This window comes from Morus notabilis, unplaced genomic scaffold (genome assembly GCF_000414095.1).
Source record: "Morus notabilis unplaced genomic scaffold, ASM41409v2 Scaffold1993, whole genome shotgun sequence".
Taxonomy (NCBI): Eukaryota; Viridiplantae; Streptophyta; class Magnoliopsida; order Rosales; family Moraceae; genus Morus; species Morus notabilis.
Genome location: NW_010357752.1, coordinates 89,359 through 100,645, shown reverse-complemented (window position 1 = coordinate 100,645; position 11,287 = coordinate 89,359). Strand labels below are relative to the sequence as shown.

The window sequence follows — 11,287 nt, the reverse complement described above, 5'->3', positions numbered from 1 at the left end:
ATATTTGCCTTTAAATTGAACCCTACCAGTAAAGGAAAAAAAAAAAAAAAAAACTACACACACTCTACAATAGACACTTTTTTTCTCTCTCTTTATTAATGTATGCTTAATTCATGTATTTAAATTAATGATGTTGATTGATTAACGAGAATTTTATGATTGAAATTTTTTTTAAATTTAATAGACGTTTAGTTAATAGATTTAAAATTATTTTTAATTTATATATATATTTTTATAAAAATAAATAAATTATAATTCGACGATTCAAATTTTATAACCAGAAAAGAAACATGGCAGTAAAATTAAAATTATTGGTTCCAAGTATAAAAATCAAAAGTACGAGTGCAAAATTTGAGTGAGACATTATTACGAGAAAAAAGAGAGAGAGAGAGAGATACAAAACAAAAAACCCTCGGTCTCATTTCAGTCAGCTTGTTCTTGCACAAAACAAAAAGAAGCCTTCGTATTGTTCGCTCTTCAATTCGCTACCTTATCTTCTTCATCTTCTTCTTAGCTCTGAAAACCCAGAAAACAATGGCAATGGAGGACTTCACAGAACCCAATACGAGCAAGGAAACCGACCCAAAATCGGACGGAAAAGGCGAAGAAAAAGAAGACGAAGATGAAGAATTCTCCTCTTCCGACGAGTCAGACTCCGAGTCGGACGATTCCTCATCCGAATCGGAGACGGAGCAAGAGAAGACGGATAAGCCCGAAGAGCCCCTCGCCTACGTTCGACCCACCGATGAAATAGACGAGTTTGACAACTCTCCGGAGACGAACGTGGGGTTGTTCAACCAGGTTCTCAACAGCAAGAGGGTGAGGAGGAGGAGAGAGGAGGAGGAGAGGGACTACGTAGACCACGAGGAACTCTTTGATTTCCCCAAGGACCCTGAGAATTGGAAGGAGGAGGATCTGATGGAGCTCTGGGGCGACGCTCCGCTGGAGATGACCAAGCCAGGGTGGGACCCGGCCTGGGCCGACGAGGAGGATTGGGAGGTTGTCAGGAAGGAGGTTGCGGCCGGCCGGGACCCACCCATTGCGCCGTTCTACGTCCCGTTTCGGAAGCCTTATCCTGTCATACCCGACAACCACCATGATATATCCAACCCCAAGTCCGTCATTGAGGAGTTGGATCGGATTGAGGAGTTTCTTAACTGGGTCAGCTACATTTTCCCCGATGGCAGCTCGTGAGTGCTCTATATATATATATGTGTGTGTGTGTGTGCGCGCGCGCGCATATATATATTTACCTCACAACACAACTTACTGTAATTGTGTTTTGTTTTTGATGGTTTAGCTTTGATTTGGTTTGGCTTGCAGCTCGTGAGTACAGTTTTGCCTTTGGCATTTGTTTTGCTTATTGCTTTAGTCAGTAGAAAAAAGAGAGTAAAGGTTATCTATAGCTTTCCAGTAATGTTTGTAACCACAATTTTGTAAATAGCTTGATTGGGGGTGGAATGATACTCATTAGTTGCTTATGGATTTAGTAGTTAATACGTTGCCAAGATTGAATCAGGATTCTGAAAGAGGTGATTTTGCCCCTTTTTTCTGTTTTTTTTTCTCCGTTTGGTTTCATTGGTGGGTATTTGGTTTTGTTTATTTTTTCCTTTTTCTTCTTTTTAATCATCCTGGGATTCTATTGGCGAAATGTGCTTGTGGTAACAATTTCGTTTTTGTTGGATGGTTAGTCTTAAAAAAAAAAAAAAAAAAAAATTCTAGAAATGTTGCTATTTAGGATTGTTCTTGATGAAAGGCACGGATTTGGGTTTGTCGTCCAACTCATTTTCACTAGACAGATGGCAGGGTGTAACGATATGCTCTTACTTTACAGTTTCTGCTTGTTTGAGTGGTGTAATTTTGGTTCAGCAGTTCAGCAGTGCTTGTTGTTTCTTTTTGGTTTAACTTGAAATGAGTCGGGATTTTGTCTGCACTACTATATCTCATTTTCTTTAAAAAAGGTATGTTGGTCCTATTTTCTTTGAATTCTTAACTGAATCAGTATTGTTGTTAATGAAATTGACCGCATCTCATTGGTATTTCCTTCTGCTAGAACGTACTTAGTGGTTAATACGGTCAGAATTCAATCAATGATGTCGTCGTTTCATCGTCTCTGTTTGTTGAGGGAGTAATAGTGGTTCTTTCTTTCCCTAATTGAAAATAACCAATGATTTATGTTTGTTGTATTTACCTCATTTGGATAGATGGTTAGTTGTGGCCTTATTTCTACAGCTTCTTAAGCGCACTAGTAAGGTAGAATCTATCTCATTTTCATTAAATAAATGACGGCTCGAGAGTATTTGTTTCCACTAGAATTTACTTGTAGTTGCAATCTTACTGGAACAACAAGATGACATTTCTTGTTTTGTGTCCGTTTTCATTTGGTAGTGCTTTTTGTGACTTAAGACTATGCTCTTTGTGCAAGGTATGAGGGCACTGTTTGGGATGACTTAGCTCATGGAAAAGGTGTTTATGTTGGTGAACAGGGGCTTGTCAGGTTTGACTATCCGAGCTTCTTTTTTTTTTTTTTTGTTGGTATTTATGCATGCATTCTTACTTATTGCTGGCTACCTAAGTACCTTTGCTCTGTAATTGTGCAATGGATTGAAAATTTATAAAGTGTTCCAATAATTATTTGTTTTGACGGTGCTAGGAAATATATATATATATATATATTTAAAAGGAACAATAATCACCCATTTGACGTACATAGTTGTTTTATTGCCCCTGCATTAGGGCCTTTGTGTGTAAAGAAACCAATGAGGTTTATGTTCAATTAGCAATCACCCAGTAAAAGAACCAGTAGCCACATGTGGACTTCCACATCAATCTTGACACATTGAACAAAAAAAAAAAACCGCACACACAATGTACAAATGTGCATAGAGATTGCAAAAAGAAAATTTTAGATTAATGTCAGTTTATCTGAAGTAGAAAGGAGAACTTTATAGTTTAAACCAAAATTTTAAGTATTAATTGTGGTCAGTTTCTGTATCTAATCAGTACAACCATATGTGAGGTTGACTAGTCCTTTTTGTGTATCTTACTTGTAAATACTAGTTCTGTTATCATATTCATGGTAGTATGAATTTTAACAAAACTACTAGCTTATTTTGATACAAATAACCAAACTTTCAGAAATGATTGTTTACTCCCTAAAGTGTTAAAAAATAATCAGTGAGGATGAGGATGTCCCACGCCGATATTCGGGATTATAAAGACTATGATTTGGTTGATCTTTTTTCTGCAATCATGAAGACTCAGAAGCTAGTATTTTACCTCCTCTTCCTTTGCATGCGTATTAAGAAGGTGCCTTCATGCTTTCTTTGTCTAGGATGTATCTTGCATTTACATCTATGTATTTCTTAACACATGTTTTTCAATAGGTATGAAGGTGAGTGGCTTCAAAATAACATGGAGGGTCACGGAGTTGTTGAAGTCGATATACCTGATATAGAACCTGTGCCAGGTTCCAAGTATGTTTTTTTTTTTAAACCCTAATGCCTTATGTAAGTACTCAAAAGTTCTCAGCAGTTAGAACCTTGGAACTCTTTTCTTGGAATGATTAATCCATGGAGAGTTTTTTTTTTTTACTTTATTTAGGCTTGAAGCACAAATGCGTGCCGAAGGGAAATTAATATCAAGAGACTATATGACCCCAAAAGATAGAGAATGGCTGGAGATGGATATTGAAGACAGCATTAGTTTGGCAGGAGGAAACTATGAAATACCTTTCTATGAGAATGAAGAGTGGATCAGACAATTTGGGCGGAAGCCGTAAGCTAGATTTCTTAAACTGTTGTTGCTTTTAACGAAAGCTATATATATATATTTTTTCCAACTAAGTCAAATGTAGGCCAAATATTAGCATTGGAAGTTTATAGTTGTTTTATTTAGTATCGTATTTAAGATTGTAGTTTTATCTTTCATAAAATTTATTGAGATGGTATTTTGTCGCATGGGAATCTCGTTGATGTTTGCTTTCTATGTCAGTGAGAAGGGTCGATACCGATATGCTGGTGAGTGGAAGCATGGCAGGATGCATGGATGTGGTGTATATGAGATCAACGAGCGCACTGTCTTTGTATGTGCATGAAATAATTATCTTGCTTACTAAATTAATAATCATGAAGTGCCGAAATCCATTAGATGCCACAAACACACCCACACACACAAATAAAAGGAAAAAAACCTGCAAAGCTACTAAAGCGTCGAATACTGGTAGCCGAGTGAAGCTGCCAGAAAGAAAAGGGCTACCGTCAGGTTAGTGTCGATAATGTAGATTGCCGCTGATTTAGGCCCAAAAGTGGTGGATATGCCGATGATTTTGTGATTGTCGCTATGAATGGGCCAACCTGGAGAGGCTTGCCACCTGATGGAAGGCGAGAAGCAAATTCATCTAGCTGGGAAGATGGGTCGCCGTGGACGACGGTTGCGGAGCATGGTAGAATGTTAGATACCAATATGTCCCACATGGGATGATTATAAAATAATTAGTAGGCTTATAAGTTATGGATCCCTCCCCTTGCGAGAGCTGGTTTTGCAAGGGTGAATTCTACCTAATGGGTTTCTAACACTTTATTTTCTAAGGACATTATTTTTTGTTCTTTGAAAATTGTAAAAACTAGATGAATATGTGGATTTGTGTAGTATAAGGTTTGTATGTAATTTACATATAGTAGAAATTAGATTAAACCAGACATCTATAATCTGTACAATACTAGCCCACAAAGAGTGCAAATTAGGCTTATATCGATTACTATAAATCATTAAATAAATCCAGTTTGTTGCCTGTCATATTTTCTATTCCCTTCTTTTTAACTGACACAAGTATTTTTACTATGCTTGCAGGGTAGGTTCTACTTTGGGGAACTATTGGAGGATGATTATGGTTGTGATGCGGAGATATCAGCGGTATTTGTTCACTTGTTTCTTTTATGTATTTGCATAATGAAGGGAAAGTTGGTTAAAAATAAGCTCTTTTAGAGCGACTTCTATATCCAATATGCTGTTTATTTTTCAGATGCATGCTGGTATAGCAGAAGTAGCTGCGGCTAAGGCCCGGATGTTCATAAACAAGCCTGATGGAAGTATGTAGTTTAAATGTTTGTGGTATTTCAGATAAAAAAAAAAAAAAACATGTTTGTAGTATGTTTTTGAGAAGAGACATTAAGCAAAGTACTGTCACTTTAGTTTCTGCAAAACTTATATCTTGGGAATTTGGTAGTAAGAAGCAGGAAAAGAATGGCATGAACAGAATAGTAATTAATTGATGTATAATCAAAATGAAGTCTCATTTTTTGAGTTATGTGGGTATACGTGATTTACTAAATGATCAGAAATAGTTACAAAATGTTTCAAGCCTTAGTCATTCATTCGTTTACGTGGTTCAACAAATTCTCTCTTCTGATCACCCCACATTCATTTCATGCATAACCATGTGTCCATATGTTATATCAATGTTCAGTGTTTGCGAAATATGGGATTATGTGATTTAAAGCATTTTTAGTGGTCATACAGTTAGTATTAGAATTACTCATTAACTAGTTCCTTCTCACAGAAATCTTGTTTATATATAGTGTTTTAATGATTCCATCACCTTCTGCTGCATTAACTAGTTCCTTCTCACAGAAATCTTGTTTATATATAGTGTTTTAATCATTCTATCACATTTATATATAGTGTTTTAATCATTCTATCACCTTCTGCTGTTCATGTATTGGTCTTTGTTTACCTTGTAGTGGTTCGGGAAGAGAGGGGCCCATATAGCGATCCCCAACATCCCTATTTCTATGAGGAAGAAGACGTGTGGATGGCGCCAGGCTTTATAAACCAATTCTATGAAGTGAGTTCCCCTTTAAGTGACAATATGTTTTTATTTTATAATTCAAGATGTTTAGATTCAAAATTATATCTAAAAAGTCCACAAAAGTTAGAATGAGCATCTTCCCTTTGCAGGTCCCTGATTATTGGAAAACATATGTGCATGAGGTGGACAAGGAAAGGGAAATGTGGTTAAACTCCTTTTATAAAGCTCCGTTAAGATTACCTATGCCTGCCGAGCTCGAGTACTGGTGGTCAAAAGGTATTTGTTTCCTCACTCCTCTATAATGATTGACTGAGAAACCAAGGGATGTGGGTATTGAAGTCTAACCAGACACATGAAAGAGGGGTATAATATGGGGTAGCCTTCCCGAAAGCTGAAACCGTTCTGTCCTTTGTACATTCCTTCTTTGGTAGTTTGAGTTCGTTAGAAGTGTCCCTTGCCTGCCTACATAGGCTGATAACTTCTTCACATTGCTCAGTCAAGGAAAATTGGATGTTATCTCTTATCTTAACCTCTTATGGTATGTTCTTTATGCATGTCTTTCTATCTTTCCTTTGTGATAAAAGTTTATTGATAATCAATTTACATCTTTTTAGTCCTTTGCTACATTCTTGTTTAGACCTGAGAAACAAAGAAAGAACTATATGACTAGACCACAAAAAAAATATCCCCACTTTCAAAACTACACGTTTTGGTTTTTTATTTATGACTCCCCGACATTTTAGTGATATTTCAATTACTTGTCCTTCCCCTGCAAAAAGGAAAAAAAAAAGGGGGGGAAGGATTAAAGTAAGAAGTTGTTACTTGTCTGACCCATATTACAATTCCTCTATCAGATGATACTCCAGAATTTGTTCTCGTTAACAAAGAACCAGAGCTTGATCCTGAAGATCCATCAAAGCCTGTGCATAATGAAGATCCCCTAATCCTACATAAGCCAACTGGACGTTTAATCAATTATAGAGATGATGAGGAGCATGGGATTCGCTTATTTTGGCAGCCGGAAGATGGGAAAGTTGCAGATCCTGAAAAGGTCGAGTACCTACCCCTTGGGTTCGATGAGTTTTATGGACGAGATACTGGCGAGAAGGAGGGCACTTTTAAGCGTTTTATATCAGCAGTTGAAAAAGCATGCATGCCAGTTTTTGATAAACTAGAGAAATGGACCGAGGAGCAGAAAGAGGCTAGTGAGTTGAGGATGAAGCTGATCGAGAAAGAACTTGAACTGATAGAGGCTGAGATAAGCCTTGAAGAGGCTATTGAGGACATGGATGAAGAGTTAGAAAGGGAGGAAAAAGAAGAGGAAAAGAAAGTGGAAATGGGTACGGAGGCGACGGAAGATACTCTGCCATTGCCTAAACAAGATGAGGGAGTTTCAGTTGAAGAGGTGGAAGTCAAAGAAGAAGAAGAAGAAGAGGAGGAAGAGGAGGATGGTGATGATGATGACACTCCATCAAGTTTTGGCTCTGCTAATAATAATACAGATAAGAATCCAAGTAAGAATGACCAAAAGGGAAGCCAATCCAGGCCATCTCCATTTTCAACATCTTCATTATCGTTTGCTACTGGTAGCCTCGTCTCCGGAGTAAGTTATAAATCTCAATGTTCCAATACGTCATTTGCGTTTCTTTTCCATTTCATGTCTCATTATCTTTACGACATGTCCAATTAAATTAAATCTCAGGTTCCATCCTTGTTACAACAATCATTTTTATCGTGGAAGAAGCGTAGATCAATGGTAAAGGCAACTCCTCCCTTGTGTGCCGAATGCCGTATTGGCTTTCTTCAGAGACCAGGTTCAGTTAGTTTTCCTCTGGTGTTTGGAAGCAAGGGAAAGTTGATCACTGAAAGCCAAACCCCTGTACTCCAATCGAAGAACCGCTCCCATGGAAGGATACGTCGGCTGCGTTCCTTATCTCAGATTCCATCGCATCCTTCTGTTCCCGTGACGCCAAAAGGAAGCAGAAAACTGCGGGCAGCAAGAAATCATGCTTGGTTGCACATTGCACCGGAAAGCGAATTAGATACTATATTGTCTTTGCACACCCCAGTTCATTATTTGGAACAGCATATAAGAGACTAAATTTGGTGAGCAACTTTCTACCCCTCTTTGACAACAGTACACTTGAAAATTTTGATTGAGGTCCAAATTTTGTAATGCTACAGTCATTTTTGCCTTTGTCAAATACTTCAATTGAGCCTTTGCTTTTCCTGGTTTATGCCTTTAAAGGCAGAGAGATGAAAACAAGAAAATGAAGTGTCGAGTCTGATTACTGCTCTTTGCAATTCAAAAGAATACTTTGGAATTGATCCCGTTTTTGTTTTTTACGTTTTTTGAGAAAGAAAAAATGAAAACGTTTTCAAAACGGCGTTTGGCGCAATAAAGACAAACAACGAAAATGAAAACGATTTTTTGGTTTAGTGTAAAATGAGAGAAATGAAAAATGATTTTTAGTCGTTTTTCATTTTTTGTTTTTGTTTTCTCCTCTCTCGAGCAGAGAGAGAGAAAGAGAGACATTAATGAGTTTTTTTTATACTAAAAATAATCTCTTAATAAAATTACCAAACGCATTTTTAAAAATGATTTCTGTCTGAAATTAAAAACGTTTTCATTTTCATACAAAAAATAAAATTATTTTGGAACTGAGTTCTAAATGCGCCTTAAGTCTTTTGTTACTTGAACTAGATATAATTCATCACTAAATTTACAATTTTCTTCTCTTCCCTTTCTGATTAATTTATGCCCTGTTCACTTCGCTGATTCGAGTTTAGAATTCGAGTTTTTCTACAGTAAAAAGCTCTCATAAACAATCACATCTAACTTTTTTGTTACAGTAAAAAGTTCTCACATAAAGTTACATCTCAACTCGAATTCTAAATTCGAATCAGCGAAGTGAACGGAGCCTTAGTACTCTAGTTTAAGAATATGAAGAGAAAGAAAGGAAGGAACTATATGGAGTGTATTTTCCAAAAGGATATCTAAAGTTCTTAACCAAATAAAAAGAAGTGACGCTGTTAAACTAGTGCTCTGAAAACTGCTATAATTTGCATGTTTTTCGTTAGAAGATTTCAAAAGTCATTTTCAGAAATTGTTTTTCTTACAAACAAGAGTTGGTGCACTTATTATAATTTTAAAAGAAATAATAGTCAGAGCACTTCTTAACGTGACGACTTTTTGATGGTTTGTCGCCTAAAATGATATTTTTGTGCAAATATGATAAAGAAAAATTCCCTCCACACATTCCTGTTGAATTATCCATCAATATCATAGTTGAATTGTCTTCTACAAACGTAGCCAATTTATAAACTAATTATCTAATTATTATGAGAAACTAATGCTAAATTAAATGCATAAAAACCATAATTAAAAATCAATCTCAACCACTGCATAATTAATATGTTCTGCATCACTTTCACTTTTCAAATTAGTGGATATATATATTTTCCCCCACCAGACGATATGGATAACTTTTGCCAGTCTAAAATATCGTATAACCCCTAACATGAAAAAAAAAAAAAAATCAAAAACAAAAACAAACGCACAATAAACTAGTATTAATGGATATTAACTCTGGGGGTGTGGTGATGCATCTCTTGATTGAAAGACACAAAAAAGTTAGATATAACTGTTTATGAAAATTTTTTAGGAAAAAAGAGGAAAATAGGTCAAGACTTGAGATGAATTAAAATTAATAGGCCAATAGTTTACATAAGTTAATAAATATGTCAAATTACTGTTTTCGTCCATAACTTGTCTGGTTATGAACCATAACTTGACAAGTTTGTCCATAACTTATCTGGTTATGAACTATAACTTGACAAGTTATGCCCTATTAATTTCTATAACTAAAAATTGGTCTATATACTTTCTTAAGCTTTTCATATTGGTCTATTTTTTATTATTTCTTAATTTTTTATTGTAATAAAACTTGAATTCTAAACTCAAATCAATAAAATGAACGGGTCTTAATATTCATAGACAATTTTATTATCAAACTATGATACGAACTCAATAAAGAAAAACAAAATAAAATAAAATAGTGGGTAGACGCAGATACATCTCTCTATGATGCTGCCAAACGTTTTTTTATAATCCACTTCTAATTCGTTTTCCCTAAATTAAAAGCTCGTTCCTTCTTATCAACCGGATCTAATAATTTCACTATCTTATAATTATTGCAGCCCTTTCATTTCTTTGTAGGACCGTGTTCAGAATAAAGACAAGAGAAAATTGATGAATTTATTTTTAGAATACCTACTTTTTATTTTTAATTAATATAATTATTTAATTAAAAAAATATTAATTAATAATTATGATAAAAATTTAGATTCATATACTCTAAGAAATATTTATTTCTTTTTTCTGAAAAGACAATAAATAGAGTTTATAATAGAGTCACTGTAATGCCCCCACCAACTTGGCAACTAGGGCTACGAATACAATGCATCTATATGAAGGAAAAAACAAAATGACAAAAGCAATATTATTAAGGTAGGCACGTTGAATGTGACAGGATATTTGGGAGTCCTAGTATCTTATATAAGTGACCCCCATTGTCGTATCAGAATCTAATTATATATATATATATATATATTTTTTTTTTTTTTGTTTTTTTGTTTTTTTGTTTTTTTTTTTGTTTCTGAACAAATTATTTGGAACTAAAACAAACTCATGAGTTCGGAAGCTATCGCCTTAATCTACTTTGTACATTTTTATGGCTTTCCCTTGCGGTCGCAAATTAACAACTATTATCCACCTCACCTCTTAAAGTGATTAAATTTTTACGTTTAGAGTAAGGATTCGTATCATGATTCGTAACTTGTTACAGTATTTTCTCTCATAAAAAATACATAAATCGAAAATGATTTTAAATCATAATTTTAAATTTATAAATTAAACATTCTAGACTTATTTTACGTTCTTTTTGTTTATGCTTTTAGACGGTTAAAAATAGTAATTTATAGCCTTTCAATGGGGCCGTGTGGATCGCAACCCTCCTCGGCCACGTCAAACACATGACACTACTCATGGCTTCCTCCACATGCAGAGAAATTACTTAGGCATCATTTATTTCACCGATTCGAGTTTTCAGTTCTAGGTTTTTACAGTTAAAAGCTCTCAGAAAATGTCACATCTAACTCTTTTTGCTACAGTAAAAAGCTCTCAGAAAATGTCACATCTCAATTCGAATTGAAAACTCGAATCCGCGAAGTGAACGAAGTCTTAGTAAACAGAGAGTACCATGTTAAAGAAGTTGTGTAAGTCACAATCCGTTGCCACAAATTTATCGTGTGGATTGATGTAGGATATATAGAAAGAAAGAAGAATAGAGGAAAAAAAGGAGAACAAAAATATAGGACATATCTATTTGTAATACCTAAGTGAGAATCTTTTTTTTTTTTTTTTTTTTTTGGGGGTTTTTTTGCCCCCCAGTCCTTGCCCCCCCCGTTTTTTTTTTT

General features: G+C 35.2%; 1 protein-coding gene across 1 annotated transcript; it reads left to right on the top strand.

Annotated features, from left to right (window-relative positions):
• The first annotated feature begins 375 nt into the window (after positions 1 to 375).
• On the top strand, positions 376 to 8,072 carry LOC21386836 (protein TIC 100). Its single transcript, XM_010090862.2, has 11 exons — positions 376 to 1,190; positions 2,426 to 2,497; positions 3,387 to 3,476; positions 3,604 to 3,777; positions 3,994 to 4,084; positions 4,852 to 4,914; positions 5,024 to 5,090; positions 5,742 to 5,845; positions 5,959 to 6,085; positions 6,664 to 7,412; positions 7,512 to 8,072. The coding sequence occupies exons 1-11, from the start codon at positions 535 to 537 to the stop codon at positions 7,908 to 7,910; spliced, it is 2,592 nt and encodes an 863-aa protein (XP_010089164.1). The 5' UTR covers positions 376 to 534; the 3' UTR covers positions 7,911 to 8,072.
• Positions 8,073 to 11,287: the final 3,215 nt, after the last annotated feature.